Raw genomic sequence first — 19,189 nt, forward strand, 5'->3', positions numbered from 1 at the left:
ATTTTTCACACATCACTGATCACTTTTAGCCGCTTCACACAAGTTTTAACGTCATTATTTCTTTGTCAGACAATTGTTAGCATCATTTTCATAATCTGCCACCACAAAACCACTCCTTTTAATACATTTACATGCAGTTTTTTCGAAATTTTCCCAAATTTATCCACCCTTTTACATGTTTTGGTGGCAACACAACCACCTAACCTTTGTGCACATCATTGTTTACCAACCCAACTTCACCACAGGATCAACATAGGTCAGCTTTAACCAACACTTTTTCGACTTTTTTCACACCAGGTCCCAAACTCTTTGCCTTTACAATTGTCTGCTTGTGTCTGTATATGTGCAGATGGATGTGTGTGTGTGTGTGTGTGTGTGTGTGTGTGTGTGTGTGTGTGTGTGTGTGTGTGTGTGTGCGCGCGCGCGAGCGAGCGAGCGAGTGTGTACCTGTCCTTTTTTCCCCCCTAAGGTAAGTCTTGCCGCTCCCGATATTGGAATGACTCCTTACCCTCTCCCTTAAAACCCACATCCTTTCGTCTTCCCCTCTCCTTCCCTCTTTCCTGATGAAGCAACTGTGGGTTGCAAAAGCTTGAATTTTGTGTGTGTGTTTGTGTCTCTATGAACATACCAATGCTTTCGTTTGGTAAGTTACATCATCTTTGTTTTTAGATATATTTTTCCCATGTGGAATGTTGTACAGAGTTTCAGGGAGAGCATAAGGGAACAATTGACAGGAATGTGGGAAAGAAATACGGTAGAAGAAGAATGGGTAGCTTTGAGGGATGAAATAGTGAAGGCAGCAGAGGATCAAGTAAGTAAAAAGACGAGGGCTAGTAGAAATCTTTGGGTAACATAAGAGATACTGAATTTAATTGATGAAAGGAGAAAATACAAAAATGCAGTAAATGAAGCAGGCAAAGAGGAATACAAATGTCTCAAAAATGAGATCGAAAGGAAGTGCAAAATGGCTAAGCAGCGATGGCTCCAGGTCAAATGTAAGGATGTAGAGGCTTATCTCATGGAGGGTAAGATAGATACTGCCTACAGGAAAATTAAACAGACCTTTGGAGAAAAGAGAACCACTTGCATGAATATCAAGAGCTCAGATGGAAACCCAGTTCTAAGCAAAGAAGGAAAAGCAGAAAGGTGGAAGGAATATATAGAGGGTCTATACAGGGGCGATGTTCTTGAGGACAATATTATGGAAATGGAAGAGGATGTAGATGAAGATGAAATGGGAGATATGATACTGCGTGAAGAGTTTGACAGAGCACTGAAAGACCTAAGTCGAAACAAGGCCCCGGGAGTGGACAACATTCCATTGGAACTATTGACAGCCTTGGGAGAACCAGTCCTGACAAAACTCTACCATCTGGTGAACAAGACGTATGAGACTGGCGAAATACCCTCAGACTTCAAGAAGAATATAATAATTCAAATCCCAAAGAAAGCAAGTGTTGACAGATGTGAAAATTACCGAACTATCAGTTTAATAAGTCACAGTTGCAAAATACTAACGCGAATTCTTTTCAGACGAATGGAAAAACTGGTAGAAGCCGACCTCGGGGAAGATCAGTTTGGATTCCATAGAAATGTTGGAACACGTGAGGTAATACTGACCCTACGACTTATCATAGAAGAAAGATTAAGGAAAGGCAAACCTACATTTCTAGCATTTGTAGACTTAGAGAAAGCTTTCGACAATGTTGACTGGAATACCCTCTTTCAAATTCTTAAGGTGGCAGGGGTAAAATACAGGGAGCGGAAGGCTATTTACAATTTGTGCAGAAACCAGATGGCAGTTATAAGAGTTGAGGGACATGAAAGGGAAGCAGTGGTTGGGAAGGGAGTGAGACAGGGTTGTAGCCTATCCCTGATGCTATTCAATCTGTATATTGAGCAAGCAGTAAAGGAAACAAAAGAAAAGTTCGGAGCAGGTATTAAAATCCATGGAGAAGAAATAAAAAATTTTGAGGTTCACCGATGACATTGTGATTCTGTCAGAGAAGGCAAGGAACTTGGAAGAGCAGTTGAACAGAATGGACAGTGTCTTGAAAGGAGGGTACATCAACAAAAGCAAAACGGGGATAATGGATTGTAGTCGAATTAAATTGGGTGATGCTGAGGGAATTAGATTGGGAAATGAGACACTTAAAGTAGTAAAGGAGTTTTGCTATTTGGGGAGCAATATAACTGATGATGGTCAAAGTAGAGAGGGTATAAAAGGTAGACTGGCAATGGCAAGGAAAGCGTTTCTGAAGAAGAGAAATTTGTTAACATTGAGTATAGATTTAAGTGTCAGTAAGTCGTTTCTGAAAGTATTTGTATGGAATGTAGCCCTGTATGGAAGTGAAACATGGACAATAAATAGTTTGGACAAGAAGAGAATAGAAGCTTTTTAAATGTGGTGCTACAGAAGAATGCTGAAGATTAGATGGGTAGATCACATACTAATGAGGAGGTATTGAATAGAATTGGGGAGAAGAGGAGTTTAAAACAGGTGGAGGTCATGTTTTGATTACAATGACTCTTATCTGACATGGAACAGTTTACATTGATGATGTCATAGTTGGAGTTAAACATGATGGAACAGTTGCATGATATTTTACACTGACAATCTTATGCTGTGTTCAATGAAGCTGTACTCCAGCATTGTCTGCTACTGCTGGAATCCAGGTTACAAAAAATTGAGGGTGAGCATGTTCCAGTGCTTTCCCATCCCACATGTTTCACGTGCTATGTGAAATGATGGGTAATGAACTGCTACCAGAGCAGTCTCTAAAAATTTTCTGGCTTTGAAGACTGCCAAAAAATGTGAGGGCCATTCTTTATGCTTTTACAGATCTCTCCCTGGATGAAATGGCATGCAAAGTAGATGTGGTTGCGATCGCACGCAAGGATAATACAGCCTGTGCCACTGTGAATGAGGTTATGATGGGAGGTTCCAGACCACGCATAGTGAATACAGCTACAGCAAGGATCCCTGATGCATGTATTGTGGCAGCACAGACACAAGGCACACAGGCAGAGTTATGGGACAGTTGATGAATGAACTAGCCAGACTAAATGCATGGCTGAAGAAGCATGGCCACAATGATGGGGTCTGATGCAAGAACAACCAGTAATGTGGAAGTGGTGTTGGTACTATAGGCATTTTGCTGATGGAGTGAGGTAGTGCACAAGCCCTTGCACATACCCAGATCAGAGTGACGAGTGCCAGTAAGTGCACGCACTTGTCAGGATTTTTCGTAGCACCTAAAACGCAGAAAGAAAGGACTGGCATCACCTGTTATGGACTCCACCCAATTACCTATCAAAGGCAGAATACTTTTCCTAGGGGACATTGGTTCAGAAATCAGTGTATATCCAGAAATTATCAATGAATGTTGCAAAAATGAAGATGTTCCTTTTCTCATGGCTGGCAACAATTCTAGTCAGACTATATGGGCAGAAAACACTAACTTTGTAACTAGATGACAACTTCTGGCCTACATGTAATTATTGCTGAAGTGACTGGGCCACTTTTAGGAGCCGACTTTCTCTGACATTTTTCGATTGTGCCAGATTTGATGCACCAATGCTTAGTGCAACTACCTCTTTCTCCCAAACTCGTGACTATGTCAGCCTGCATACTGCGTGACTCTGCCACTTTTGGTCACAGAAAGATTTTGGGCTATCCATGTCTTCCACATTGGTTATGCAGCAGTCAAGATGGCTACTGTCTCAGTGCAGAGCACACGCGAATGCGCTACATGAGAAGACACAAAACACTTATTCACATGAAACAATTGAGCATTTGGAGTTGAGAAAGACCTGCAAGGTACTTGGAGAACAAATTTCTGAGACAAGAACTGTGTTCTGTGAAAAGATCAACAGCTCATTAATTAGAAGATGAAAGTGCTTTAACTGCAAGGGAAAATTTGTGTATTGGAAAAAGATTTGGAATGCACATGTGAACAGTTATGGCACCTGCTTTGCACTGCCATAGTGGCAGATGGTGGCCAAGCTACTTCCCCCTCTTCCTTCTTTAAAGCTGTCTGTGCATCGGTCAAAGACTTTGTTCAACAGCTGCTGTACGAGTTTCCTGTGCTGACGGATTTGGCGGACCAAAAACAGCAGAAGTCATTCCACTGAACATTATATTAGGACAACACTGTGTCAGCCTGTAGATTTCAGACCTCGGCACTTGCCTCCTGATAAGTTACCTGCAGCAGAACAGGAATTCGATAAAATGATCACTGAAGGAGCTGTATCAAGACCATATAGCATGCGGACAGTTTCATTGCAAATGGTAAAGAAGAAAAATGGGTTATGGAGAACATGTGGAGACCACAAGGTTTAAACACACACACTATTCCAGACCAGTATCCACTACTTCAAACAGCATTATATCACATAGCAGCCTAGAAGACGCTTCCTATTTCAACATTATTGACTGTGCTAAGGCTTTCTTGCAAACACCTATGGCTGTGAAAGAGAGAGAAAAAATTACAGCTGTGACTACAACTTTAGGTATTTTTGAGCACAATACTATGACTTTTGACCTGTGAAATGTTGTCCATACTTGACAATGTTTTATGCATGTGGTCCTGCATGGCTTTCCATTCATGCTCTGTTACATGGATGAAGTGTTAAGTGTTTTCAAAAACCAAAGAGGAGCACATCAAGCACCTATCTGCTTTGGTCAGCAGACTGGAGTGCTCTGGTGTTATAATTAATAAGGACAAGCCTGTGTTTTTGCAAAATATGAAGTAAAGAGCCTTGGCTGTTCCATATCACACCATGTTAAAAAAATGGTTCAAATGGCTCTGAGCACTATGGGACTCAACATCTATGGTCATCAGTCCCCTAGAACTTAGAACTACTTAAACCTAACTAACCTAAGGGCAGCACACAACACCCAGCCATCACGAGGCAGTGAAAATCCCTGACCCCGCCGGGAATTGAACCCGGGCGTGGGAAGCGAGAACGCTACTGCACAACCACGAGATGCGGGCACACCATGTTATTTCACCACTATCTGATAAAGTGAAAAGTATTGTAAACATGCCCCCTCCTTCCACATTTAAAGGCCTTAGATGTTTCCTGGAAATGTTAAATTATTACAGAAGATACTTGCCACATTTGGCAGACCTGCAGGAGCAACTTAGCAAGTTGCTCACTGGTAAGAATACATCTGGTAATAGGAAAGTTCTGTGGACTCCTGAAACAACATCCAAATATTGTGACCTAAAAAATGCATTGGCAAATGCTATACTGTTGCACATTCTTTTAAAAATGCACCATTCGCCTTGTGGGTTGATGCAAGTCAGTCAGTGCTGGGCATGGTGTTACAACAATATAACACAATGAAATGGCAACCCTTGGCTTTTTTTCCAAAAAAACTGCTTGTGCAGCAGAAACAATGAAGCGTGTTTGACAGGGAACTCCTCACCATTAGGTGTCAAACATTTGTGGCTACTCCAAGAGGGACAGGTATTTAAGGTTTTCACAGATCATAAACCTCTGACTTCCATATTCCAACATGAGACTGACCTTAATTCACCACATCAAATGCAGCTGCACAATTGTGAGGCATTTTCCATCATTAACCGAACTGACAAGGCAGCAGAGCAAGATACATACAGCTTCCTTCAGCAGTGTCAGTTTGATCCTGCATCAACAGACTTACACCTTGAGTGCCTGCCACTGCACTAGGCAAGGCAAGGGATTTGGTGTTACTCTTCAGGAAACAAGATACATCCATTTATCCCAGATAAGTGGTGACACCCAGTGTTCGACACTTTTCACAACCAAGCACTCTCTGGGATATGAGTGACTTTAAAGTTAGTATCAGACAGGGTTGTTAGGCTAGGAATACAGAAAGATTGCTGTCAATGGGTTTGGTGTTGCACAAGATGCAAAGTTGTAAAATCTCTTGCCACACTCTTGCTCCAGTGGAAAACTTCCCATCTTCTTCGGAGAGATTCTCACACTTGCCTTTGGATATTGTCGGTCACTCTCCTTTTCAGAAGGCTTTTGTTCTCTAATTATCATGGCAGATAGATTCACCAGGTGGCCTGAGGCTGTGTCAGTATGAAACACTGCAGAAATTTCTGACACCGGAGCCTTGATCCCTGCTTGATTCTACAGGTTTGGCATTCCTCAAAGTATTACCATGGACAGGGATAAGCAGTTTGAATGCCAACTGTTTGAGGAGCTCCTGAAATTATGTGGGTGCAAACACATATTAACTAAGAGCTACCATCCTGATAGCAACAGGATGATAGAACCCATGCACCTCACCGTCAAAGCAGCTTTAGCCAGCCATACAAAATCCAGGACAACAGCACTACTGTTAATACTTCTAGGACTCTGCACAGTAATTAAACAAGACTTAAGGAGTTCCTCTGCCCAATTAGTCTATGGAGAGCAACTGAAAACACTGGGCAAATTTTCCCTACCCTCTCATCATTTCAGTCTGTGGGTTTGGTAATATGCCACATTTTTACATACCTGGAAAACTCATGTGCAACTTGTCAAATCCATCAGACTGCTGTGACATGGAGAAAACCAATTTTCTTCCAAAAACCACTTTTTCAAATGTGAGTTTGTATGGATTAGAGAAGGCACCACTAGGCTTCCTCTTCCCCTTCGTATCAGGGGCCTTTAATGTCACTGTCAGGAGTGACAAAACATTTATAAATGAAAAAAATGGTAAACTAGGCATGGGGTCAGTTGACTGTCTTAAGCCAGCACACTCTGATACATGGCTGGATGACCCACGCAGTTAAAGAGTCCAATTGTTTTGTTCCCTACGTAACATGTCAGACAAGATCAGAAACATTTGTCTGACTGAACAGATCAAAAAGCTGATGGTGTTTACTCAGTCTGGTAGACAAGTACTTTGTCGACACCTAATGGTCCAGGTCACCCTGGGTTTTCAAGTTCAATCCAGTTGATGGACCTGACAGACCATGTCAATATACATATAACACACATGAATTGCCAAGCTAAGCACTCCTAAAAGGGGAGGGGGCAAATGATGTAGAGCAAGAGCAAGCATGGATTCATAAGTTAACTGTGACATAAAAATGAGATTTAACTTTGTATTGGTCAATATGACATGTACTTATGCTCTTCGGGGATGACTACTGTACTGATATTGTATTGTGTGTGCTGTATCATTATTGTATGTACATTGAATAAAAACAATGAATTGTTGACTACTGTTGTAATCTTGTGAATAATAATTGGAGGAAGAGTTCCGCTAAAACATCTTATAGTTTGGTGTAATTTTCTGAAATTATGTTTGGAGTGTAGACTTCTAACAGCTGGCCGTATGCCATTTTGCCATAAGAATGGTTTTTGTCAAACATTTCTATTGTTACGTGTAGCCTTTAAGAGACATAATATTAAGTCAGTTTTCAGACCGCCATATAAAATCTAGCAACTTCTGTTAATCACTGATGCACAATTCAGTTAATGTTAAAAATAACTGCTGTAATATGTTTTAATTACAGGAGTTCCTTTCAACAGGTATTGGCCTCACCATTTTATCTTGCAGCACAGTATTGATAAGTTGAATTTTTCATTTTTGTAGGCAAAAATCAGACAAAACATTATAGATTAACTTTTGAAGCAGAGATTTAGGAAATAAGAATTGTGTGTAATCGTGTAGCATACAAAACAGCTATTAAGACTTTTTTACTTACCTTTTCCAAATATGATACAGAATAAAAAATATTTCACAACAATGCAGTTTTTCAAAAAAAAATATGAGAATAACTATTTGTTAACTTTTAAAAACCTTTATGTTGCATTTTATTTGTATGTGAAATACACTGACAGAGCAAAAATTAATGTAGACATGATGTAAGCCACTGAAAATGTGAAATTCTAGTATATAAATAAACAGTGTAACCACCAGAATGTGAACTCAAGCATGCAAACATGCATGCTTTGTGATGTACAGGTGTTGGATGTCAGTTTGTGGGAAAGAGTTCCATACCTGTTGCACCTGGTCGGTCAATAATGGAATGGTTAATGCAGGTTGTGGATGAAGCTGGAGTTATCGTCCAATGATGTCCCATATGTGCTCAAATGGAGACAGATTTGTGATCAAGTAAATGAAGGGGACACGTTTAAACTCTACAGAGCATCTTGAGGTACAACAGTGTTATGTGGGTCAGCATTATCCTGTTGGAAAACACTTCCTGGAATGCTTTTCATGAATGGTAGCACATCAGGTTGAATCAGAAGACTGACGTACAAATTTGCAATTGGGGTGTGCAAGATAACCACGAGAGTGCTCTTGATGTCATAAAATTGCACCCCAGACTATAACTCTAGATACAGGTCCACTGTGTCTAGCGCACAGACAGGCTGGTTTCAGGCCCTCAACCGGCATCCTGATACCAACAAATAGTCATCACTGGCACAGAGGCAGAACCAGCTTTCAGCACAAAACACAACAGACCTCCACCTTGCCTCCCACTGTGTCTAGCGCACAGACAGGCTGGTTTCAGGCCCTCAACCGGCATCCTGATACCAACAAATAGTCATCACTGGCACAGAGGCAGAACCAGCTTTCAGCACAAAACACAACAGACCTCCACCTTGCCTCCCCCCCCCCAATGAGCGCTCGTTTGACACCACTAAAGTTGAAAATGGCAGTAATTTGGAGTCAATGGAACGCATGCTTCGGGGTGTCTGGTTCGGAGCTGTCCTGGAAGTAACTAATTTGTAACAGTTTTTGTGTTACTGTGATGCCATCTGCTGCTCATATTGCTTCTGTAGATGCAGTATGATGCACTAGAGCCATATACTGAACACAATTGTCATCCCTCTCAGTAGTGCCACATGGCCATCCATATTCCTGCTACCATACATTCTCATGATGACACTGCCAATCATCATGTACAGTGGCTACATTGGTGTCAAGTCTATGTGCAGTATCACAGAAGGAACATGCAGCTTCTCATAGTCCTGTTAACACGACCCCATTCAAACTCAGTGAGGTGTTGATAATGGCGTCTTTGTTGCCTTAAAGACATTCTTGACAATCAACAACTCGCCACATTCAACGTCAAAGGCAACTAATGCTTATGACCGTTATAGTGTGTATTTAATGCAAACCTGACTTGCATCCTCATAGTGGCACTGCTTGCTCAACTCTCATGTGACTGGTGCAAAACTTGAATAGACATCATCTTTTAGGTGTAGAAACACACCTACCAACTTTTTTTTATGTTGCATAATCCCTTCCTGGTGATGTGATTTTTTTTCTGTCAGTATATCATTGTTTTCATTTTATGTCAGGACTTTGGGAGGAGCTGTTGTTATAAGGCTGTTGTAGCATCCCAAGCAGTCAGTACAGTTGTATAAAGGGAGGCAGTGTGAACAGTTTTAGTATGACCGTTAGTGTAAAAAGCGATGGCTGAGCAAGTGGAGTGGAAAGATATGTTTTGAATATTACTTGTCCAAGAAAATTTGAAAATATGTAAGAATTACTAAATTTGGATGTTGAATTTAATTTTAAAAAATCACTACTTCAGCATGTTGTATGATGGTCAATAAGAACCAAGGAATTGCTGCAAATAATTGAATGACTATGGTCAACTATCATCAATCCATAAACATAATTACAATAAGTGCTTTGCTTCCTGCTTTTGAACAATTTTACATACATTACAACAAACTTATTATTTTGAAGTAAACTGCAATTACAGTGAAATTCTGTATCAATTCATTCTTCATGAACAGCTGAGAGTAGGAGAGTTACAATGTGTATTGTCAATAAGTCTGCAATACAAGGGAAATGTTAGGCTGCAAAACAAAACACTCATTATCAGCTTCTTTGACTAAAATTCTGGTATAGAAACTGATGTTTCACACTTTGAACAATCTTCCTAGTATTCATTCTGTCTTCACAATTATATATTAAATGTTTTCCAAGTATCAAAGAATTTATTCAACAAAGAGAAAATGTTATCCAGTAGTACCTTTTAAAAGAAGTGGCATGAAGGGAATCATTGGAGGCTGCATTTTTCCCACAGCTATCCTGTATGTCCTGTGGTTTCTGCTTGGATCTATCAAACCTTCAAATTCAGTGTACAGTTTACGGAACTTTGAAGGGAGTTTTTCCCATGTTAGAGACAGCCTGCTAACTGCTACGTTACTGAGACCCATAACTATAGCAAAAAATGCATTGATGTTTTGATACTCCTTGCAGCTGGAAAAGGACAAAGATCCACACTTAATTTTATAGTATTAAAGTAATATTTAATTATTATTTCAAAATGCCACCACAAGAAAACCATCCCATAAATCATGAAAACACATTCTAATTTTGTGGCATATTCCAGTATGCTTGAAATGGCAATTAGTTTTAAGACTGATCCTATTGAATTATGGAAAAATCAAATTACGCAGTTATCTGTGAATGTAACATGTTTAGAAAGACATTCTGAAAGCTTTTACAGGCCACACATACACTTATTACTTTAACCAAGTATTTCAAGGTTTCCTCTATCAGGTGGAACTGAACTACAGAAAATTTAATTTTTCACCCTCTCTGCATTTATCCCTTGCCCTGTGAAATCTTGCAATGACTTAAGGAATGGTTTTGTGGCAGCTGTTGCATATCATGTCTGCACAGTTTGTAGCAAAACTAGTTCACTGACAAAATGTTTGTCTTTAGAAAACATCAGAAAAATCAAATATGAAATTTAAAAATAACACTAACTGTGATGGTTATCCTCATGTAATACATCTGATATCTAGGAAAGGCTACCAGATATGGCTGTCAGATGAACATGAATTACGAGGTTCCAGAATCACTGGATCCTTTGAACGTGGCTGAATGGGGAAAGAAACTGCCCAAGGAGAGGAAAGAAGGTGGTGGGTGGGATGGGGGGCTAGGAGGTGGGGGTCACAATATGTAAGGTGGGAATCCATATGTGGGTCTTTCACATAGAATGTCAACAGATATTAGTGACAATTATGAAGATCATCAGTCAACAACAACAACAACAACAACAACAACAACAAGCAAGCAAGCAAGCAAAATGACATTCCAAAAATCAAGCTACAAATCAAGAAGAAAAACTGAAACACTAAATCAAAATATAAGAGGGAACAGTAAGGCTAAATTAACAGTAGGAGAATGAGAAAAATGCCTACTTCATAATTTCCAAACAAGAACTAAGAAAATACCTCACATGAAAACAATGGGAAAAAGTATGCAAGCTTATGAACTACTAGTCCCTTTACCAAGAGTGACTTCCAATTCCTCTTCTGTAGTGACTGAGTTCCTCATATTAGTTTTAGTTGTTGTAGTTGTAATGCTGTAAGTAGCACTATTCTTAAGTTTATTTTGGCGAGTGACACACTATTTTTATTCAACTAATAATTTCATCAATTTACATTTTAATAATGCACTGTTTCTATTTTATACAAAAATTTCATAGTACGGAACGCAGTAATCATTCTTTAAATGCAAATCAACAAACTACACTTAAATTTTAATAACGAGTACATATTTCCATTTTTGCAGGTACTACGTATCATGTTAAGTCCAGGATCAGTTTAAGGCCCAAATGACAAAAGCCACCATTACGGGACATAACACAGTTAGTATCAGCAAGCTGAAAGAGATGCCCAAGTGCAAGATCTGTATATAGTGCATATCACAGTAAGCATGAAAATCTGACATGGGTGCATGGGTGAAAATATATGAGGAAAAAGGAGTGAGGAGGGGAGGGGTGGGTGGGGTGGGGTGGGGTGGGGTGGGGTGGGAAGTGCTAAATGATGAGTTGCTTGTATTGCAAAACGTTCTCAGAATGGCCTGGCTATGTCCCGTTGGTATAGTTTGATACATGACATCTGCTTCAGTACTCTCCAAGATTGCATAGATCTCCAATTCAGAAATATACAGTCTTTCGCAAAATGAGGCCTGGGATCATAATTCAGTGAATTGGCTAAATGACTAAGGGCATGCAGGACTCAGATTCAGTAGCACGAATAAGTTTTAAAGGGGGAAAAAAGTAGCTGAAATACTGTTACTCAAAAAATATGATGAGGACTGGAACATTTTCTGTACTCCATTAAATTTAGTATTTTTGTAGTCCCCACCTTGAGTAGCCAGGATGGTGACTAACAAAAGTCAGTTATATACCTTATTGACAAAGTAAAACTATTCACAGAAATTTAAATAGAGCTTCAAGTTTAGGTATATGATACTTATGAATATCAATCTCAACTATACGTTGAAGTTGAAAGAAACATCACAGTTCCTGAGAGTAGCAAAGCAGAGCATGAGACAGAGCCATCACAACCTTTAACATACTTCACAAGGGCAGACATGAAACCACTTTACTCAAAGTGCTGACATTTGTTACTAACTGCACTGTTTTAAGATTTCATGTCATAACAACTACTTAAATGGTTCACATAAATTATATAAAATGATATAACTGCATAATATTTCTACAATTTAGCTGTTCATTATCTTCAGGTGCCTGTGTGACCGATGAATAGAGGCAGCTGATCTTAATGATACCTGGTGTTGGCTTTGTCCTGTGACATAATAATGCTGTGGCATGTGATGTCATGCATGCACAAACAGAAAGAGAAGAGAACAATGACTTTTTTTTCTTTTTTGTAGCTACTTTATTTTCTTGAAACGTAGGTTTTGATGAGAGACAAAGCTGTAATGTAGGCCTACATTAGTTTAAAAGGTGACAGTTTGGTTGTGAGTTGGTGAAATCATATTGAAGATTTCAGTTAATCCAGTGAAACAGCACTTTAAGGCAATGAGCAGCTGCTCACAGAAATATTGTGGAGGTACTTGAACTACATCAGACACTGTGCCTGAAAAGTATTTAAGGATCATGTTAACTGCCATCTTGCTTCCATCAGGATCTTCCCATGGCAGCCATTGCTGTACTCGTACGTTGGCTCCACACTATATTCAGTGGTGTTGTGTATGTACATTTGCTGTACTTTGACTGTGTCTTCTTTCTTCATGTTGTATATCAGTCAATTTCACATCTTATATTTTTAGTGTTGTAAATGAACTTCTGTCACCTGTAATGGTGTAATACTGTACCCACTGTTCTGGTGTTAAAAAAATATCTGCCTACTGTAGGAAGAAAATGCAAAATGAATTGTAACAAACATGTAGTAGATCCTACGCTAGTAAAAATCTTGGATGAAACACTGGTGGTGGTGGTGGTGGTGGTGGTGGTGGTGGTGGTAGCAGCAGCAGCAGCAGCAGCAGCAGCAGCAGCAGCGATGACAACAAGCATCATTAGCCCAAGCAGTGCACTCATATGAAGAATAGTCATCAGATTTTGAAATGAAAGCAATTATTATACTACATTAACAAAGAAAGCAAAAAGAAATAGATGCAAATCTGTGAAGTTTCACAAGCATCAAAAATACTCACAAGAGTACTTTATCAAAAAATAGAAGGGAGAGGATGACTTTGGTTTCTGTGCAGCAAGACAGAAATAGATATGAGTATAAGAAGTAAATTGCTGATAATGTACGCTGCAACAGTTATGCTGAAATGAAGAGAATAACTAAGTGACAAGGTTGGAGAGCTTTTTTTTTTGTGGTTTTAAGGCGCACAACTACAGTGGTCATTAGTGCCCAGACTAAGTTATGAATGCACTGTGAGGCACAAGGTTAAAACAGCAACTAAAAAGGACAACACTATAAAAGGCACATTAACAGGCAAGGGATTAAAAGAAAACAGCATAATCAAATGTCCTTAGACAGGTTTGTCAAGTGGATAAAACGAAGGACATGAGCAGCTGCTCCTGGGCCATCTGCTAAAATGTCATCCAGAGTACATGGCAGGCCAAGATCAATGCGCAGTGTATTAAAATTCAGACAGGATGTTAAAATGTGCCCACATGGGCAGAACGGCGCCGGCACAGCCGCCAGCAGAATGCAATGGCTGAACCGGCAGTGTCCAATCTGTAACCGGGCCAAAACGACCTCCTCACGCTGAGAAGGGTGTGAAGGGGTCGTCCAAGCCGTGGGAGAGGTTTCAAGACCCAAAGCTTGTTTTCAGTAAGTGTAGAGCAATCGGCATGCCACAGCGATATTCACCGGCTTCAGCATAAAGACTCTCGATGGGACTAGTATAGAATGCTCTGATCGCAAGACATAACCCCCGATGTTGTATAGAGTTGAGGCAGCGTAAGATGGACGGCCATGCAGAGGAGTAGACAAAGCTCCCATAATCCAGCTTTGAGCGGATGATCGACCAATATAGGCGAAGTAGGATGGTTCAATTCGCTCCCCACGATGTACCGCTGAGAACATGGAGGACATTTAGAGAACGGGTACAACGGGCAGCCAAATATGACATGTGGAGACCAGCTAAGTTTCCTGTCAAATGGAAGACCTAACAATTTTGTTGTCTCCATGAATGGGAGAGCAACGGGACCAAGATGTAAGGATGGTGGGAGAAACTCTTTGTAGAGCCAGAAGTTAATACAGACCGTCTTCTCGGCAGAAAAACGGAAGCCATTGGCGACACTCCAGGAGTAAAGACGGTCAAGACAATGCTGAAGACAGCGCTCCAGGAAACATGTATACTGTGCGCTGCAGTATATGGTAAAATCGTCCACGAAAAGGGAGCCTGATACATCAGCTGGGAGGGCAATCCATTATTGGATTGATCGCTATGGCGAAGAGAGTGATGCTCAAAACTGAGCCCTGTGGCACCCCATTCTCCTGGCGAAAGGCATCTGACAGGACAGAACCCACACATCCCCTGAACTTGCGATCCATCAAAAATGCACGAATAAAAAGAGGGACGCGACCGCGAAGGCCCCATGGTGCGGAGAATGCCCGCCCTCCAACAGGTGCCGTAAGCCTTCTCCAAATCAAAGAACACAGCCACTGTCTGGTGCTTCTACAAGAAGTTATTCATAATAAAGGTCGACAAGGTAACCAGATGGTCAACAGCAGAGCAACGCCTACAAAATCCACATTGTACATTGGTAAGTAGGCATCGAGATTCGAGCAGCCAAACCAAACGAGAGTTAACCATTCGTTCCATCACCTTACAGACACAGCTGGTGGTGAGATCGGTCGATAACTGGAAGGCAAGTGCTTGTCCTTCCCCGGCTTAGGAATCAGGACAACAACAGATTCGTGCCAGCATGTGGGAACATGACCCTCAATCCACATGCGATTGTAAGTACGACGAAGAAAACCTTTACCCACAGGAGAAAGGTTCTTCAGCATCTGAATATGAATAGAATCATGCCCCGGAGCAGAGGACCATGACCGGGCAAGTGCACTTTCGAGTTCCCGCAAGGTGAATGGGGGGTTATAACTTTCATGATTCGAGGAGCGGAAGTTAGGTGGTCTTGCCTCCTCTGCCTGTTTTTGGGGGAGGAAGGCAGGGTGGCAATGAGCGGAGCTCGAAACTTCTGTGAAAAATCAGCCGAAGGCATTAGAGACATCCTCAGGGGCCACAAGGACATCATTTGCAACCATCAAGCCAGAAACTGGCGAGTGGACCTTAGTGCCAGATAGCCAGAGCAAGCTACACCAGACAACAGAAGGAGTAAAAACGTTGAAGGAGCTTGTGAAAGCAGCCCAGCTGGCTTTCTTGCTTTCTTTAATAACACGACAACACTGCACATGTAGTCGTTTATAATTAATACAATTCACCATCGTAGGGTGGTGTTTAAAGGTGCGTAAAGCACATCGACAAGAACGTAAAGCGTTGCTACATGCTGCGGTCCACCAGGGAACCGATACGCAACGTGGAGAAGAAGTAGTATGAGGGATGGAATATTCAGCAGCAATGAGAATGACTTCTGTGAGGTGTGTGACCTGACTATCGCAGCTTGGGAAGTTTTGATCCTGAAATATCGCCCTGGAAGAGAAGAGCCCCCAGTCTGCTTTGGAGATGTTCCAACTAGTTGAGCATGGAGATGGGGTATGATGCAGGAGATGGATAACACATGGGAAGTGGTTGCTTGAATACATATCAGAAAGAGCATACCACTCAAACCGGCATGCAAGTTTGGTAGTACATATAGAGAGGTCTAAATGGGAATAGGTGTGAGTTGTGTCCGAAAGAGAAGTAGGGGCGCCAGTATTGAGGCAGACAAGACTGAGGTGGTTGAAAAGGTCTGCTAACAGGGAGCCTCTTGGGCACAATGCTGGAGAGCCACAAAGGGAATGGTGGGCATTGAAATCTCCAGTCAACATAAATGGTGCAGGTAGCTGAGCAATAATTTGCATCATGTCTGCCCTAGTAACGGCAGATGACAATGGAGTGTAAACGGTACAAATGTAAAATGTAAAAGTGGGGAGAGTAATTTGGACGGCAACTGCATGCAGATCGGTGTGCAATGTGATGGGATCATAGTAGGTATCATCCTGGACCAGCAACATAACCCCTCCATGAGCCAGAATACCTGCCACAGGGGGGTAGGTCAAAACGCACAGAGGCATAGTGTGCCAAGTCAATTCGATCACATGGGCGTAGCTTCGTTTTCTGGAGGGCTACTAGGAGTGGACACTGCAAGCGTAGCAACAACTTGAAATCCTCTCTGTTGGAGTGAATGCTGTGAATATTCCAATGAAGAAGTGCCATTGTGAGAAGAAAAAGAAAAAGGAGAATCAAGAAGGTCACCTCGAAGGCCACTGAGGGTCTGGCTTCGAGTGAGCACTGCTGCTGCTATCAATATGCGGAGAGTCATCATCCATTTTTTCAATAGGTTCATCAGCCACTATGTTAAGATGGCTGGGAGGGGGAGCTTCCTCCACCAGTGAATGGCCAGATGTTCGGCTACCAGCGGTGCGGTCAGCCGAAATGGATGACGGCCTGGGGCAGCAACCACTAGGTGGTGCAGGAGAAGGAGAACTTTGCTTTCTATGAGCCTTCTTGGAAGGTCGTTTAGTTGAAGTACTGGTCGATGGCTGGGAGTTCGGGGTATGTAGGAAGTCTTCACGGGATGGTTCCTTCTTGAAGGCCCGTGCATCTGACTTCTGGGTCTTTGTGTTGGCAGAAGCTGATGAAGGTGCTTGTGCCTTAGGGGTGACAGGAGGAAGAGGAGACACTGACTGGGTGATCTTAGCACAGGGCGAACAGACGACTGTAGCACTAAAGGTCAGATCGCATGTCTGCGTTGACACCTCTCTGGTAGGCCGAGGAGAGACGAGGACAGTACTGTATTTCCCTGCTGGGAACAGTGTGAGCTTTCTACTAGCAAATAGCTTGTGAGCAGCCGAGGTGGACACTTTCTCTTTGATCCGAATTTCCTGTATACAGCGTTCATCCTTGTAGATGGGACAGTCGCCGGAGGACGCTGCATGGTCACCCTGACAGTTCACGCAATGAGGAGACGGAGGTGGACAGTCACCCTCATGGGCATCCCTGCCACAAGTGATGCATTTAGCAGCATCAGAACAAGACTGGCGGGTGTGATTAATATGTTGACACTGGTAGCAGTGTGTAGGTGTCAGGACATAGGAGTGAACAGAAATAACCTCATAGCCTGTTTTAATGTGTGACAGCAGCTGAACACTATCAAAGGTCAAAAAAAGTGTCCGGGTCGGTACAAGGTCATAGTCAACCTTCTTCATGACCCTATGGACAGCCATCACGCCCTAATCAGTGAGGAAAGACTGAATCTCCTCATCAGGCAATCCGTCGAGCGATCTAGTAGATACCACACCAAGCGACGAATTCAAAGTGTGGTGAGCCTCCACCTGGACAGGGAACGTGTACAGGAGTGTGGCCTGAAGGAGTTTTTGTGCCTGAAAGGTGCAGTCAGTTTCTAACAGCAAGGTACTGTTACGCATCCTGGTACACGACTTGACAGGCATCTACACCCTTCTGAATAATGAAAGGGTTGACAGATGAAAAATCCCTTCCATCCTCAGATCTAGAAACTACGAGGAACTTTGGGGCAGGCGGTAGTACTTTTGTCACTGGTGGCTGGTCAAGTTTCCATTTTTGGGTAGAAGTCGAGAGAGAAGAAGAAGACAAATCCCCCATGATTGCCAGCGTCTCCGATGGCGCACTCCTTCCTTGTGGGGACCCTCTCAGAGGGCGCTCCCGCCTTTGTGAATGTTTACACCTCAGGTCACACCTCCCAAGAAATGGACGGAGGGACCAATCAGCATGGTCGGAAGGCGTCAGCTCAGACAAGCATCCCTCCCTGGGCCTGGCCTTTGCCAGGGGGTACTTGCGTGTCTTACCTGTCTACCCAGGGTGGGGAATTACGTGTTAATCTGTCACCGGCTATGCGTGCAAAAGCATGGGTCGGCCTTCAGGCATGCACAGGGGGAAAGAAGAATAGGGAAAAAAAAGGGAGAGAGGGAGAGAAAGGACAGACTGTCCCAAATGCCAAGTCAGAGACCATAGGGTGGACAAGAAGGCAAGGAGAAGGTGGCAAGGTAAAAAGTAAGGAAGACAGTGAGAGAGGGAGAAGGACAAAGAAAGGAAACAAACAAAGGAAGGAAGAAACCAGAATAAGCGAAAAACCAAAATGACCAAAAATGTAAGTCGTTGAACCGTCCGTTTCCAGAAGCAGGCGCAAACTACCCCCTTGAGGGGGAGGGACTCCTTTTAGTTGCCTCTTATGACAGGCAGGAATACCTCGGGCCTATTCTTATCCCAGACCCGCAGTGGGTGCTGGAGAGCTGTCTCATACCAGTCCAACAAATGGAAACCAAAACAGCAGCAGCAGCAGCAGCAGCAGCAGCAGCAGCAGCAACAACAGCAACAACAACAGCAACAACAACAACAACAGATGACCTGAAATTCTGTTGTTATGCCTCCATTTGCATCTCTTGCAAGGGCATCAATAATGCAGTCCTACACATGTCCTCCAATAAGGGCACAGCTTTTTGGTATGCTCCTGGGATGAACACCTCTCAAACTGGAGACCTCTACTACACCTTGACCACGACAGGCAACATTTTAACTAACTATACACATTGTGCCATTTGGTACACTGACTGAAATACCTAGAAAGAATTGGCGATGTACTGCAGTTAACTTGTAGAATTTCACTGCTTCTCACTTCCATTTCCTTTGTTTTTAAGGTGTTTTTCTAGTGGAAAGAGTAGAGATATATTAGCCTGCAATTAAGCTGCATGTTCTTGTGTGTCCATTACTAACATCTTTTATTCTACCACAAAAGAAGTAATTTGTTATTGCAAA

General features: G+C 42.2%; 1 protein-coding gene across 1 annotated transcript in view; it reads right to left on the minus strand.

Annotated features, from left to right (window-relative positions):
• The window catches only part of LOC126176527 (rap guanine nucleotide exchange factor 4), a 186,330-nt gene that overhangs the window by 74,452 nt on the left and 92,689 nt on the right, over positions 1 to 19,189 (minus strand). The window contains exon 12 of the mRNA XM_049923683.1: positions 9,984 to 10,213. Coding sequence (XP_049779640.1) covers positions 9,984 to 10,213 — 230 coding nt within the window. The remainder of the gene's footprint in view (positions 1 to 9,983; positions 10,214 to 19,189) is intronic.

This window comes from Schistocerca cancellata, chromosome 3, assembly GCF_023864275.1.
Source record: "Schistocerca cancellata isolate TAMUIC-IGC-003103 chromosome 3, iqSchCanc2.1, whole genome shotgun sequence".
Classification (NCBI taxonomy): domain Eukaryota; kingdom Metazoa; phylum Arthropoda; class Insecta; order Orthoptera; family Acrididae; genus Schistocerca; species Schistocerca cancellata.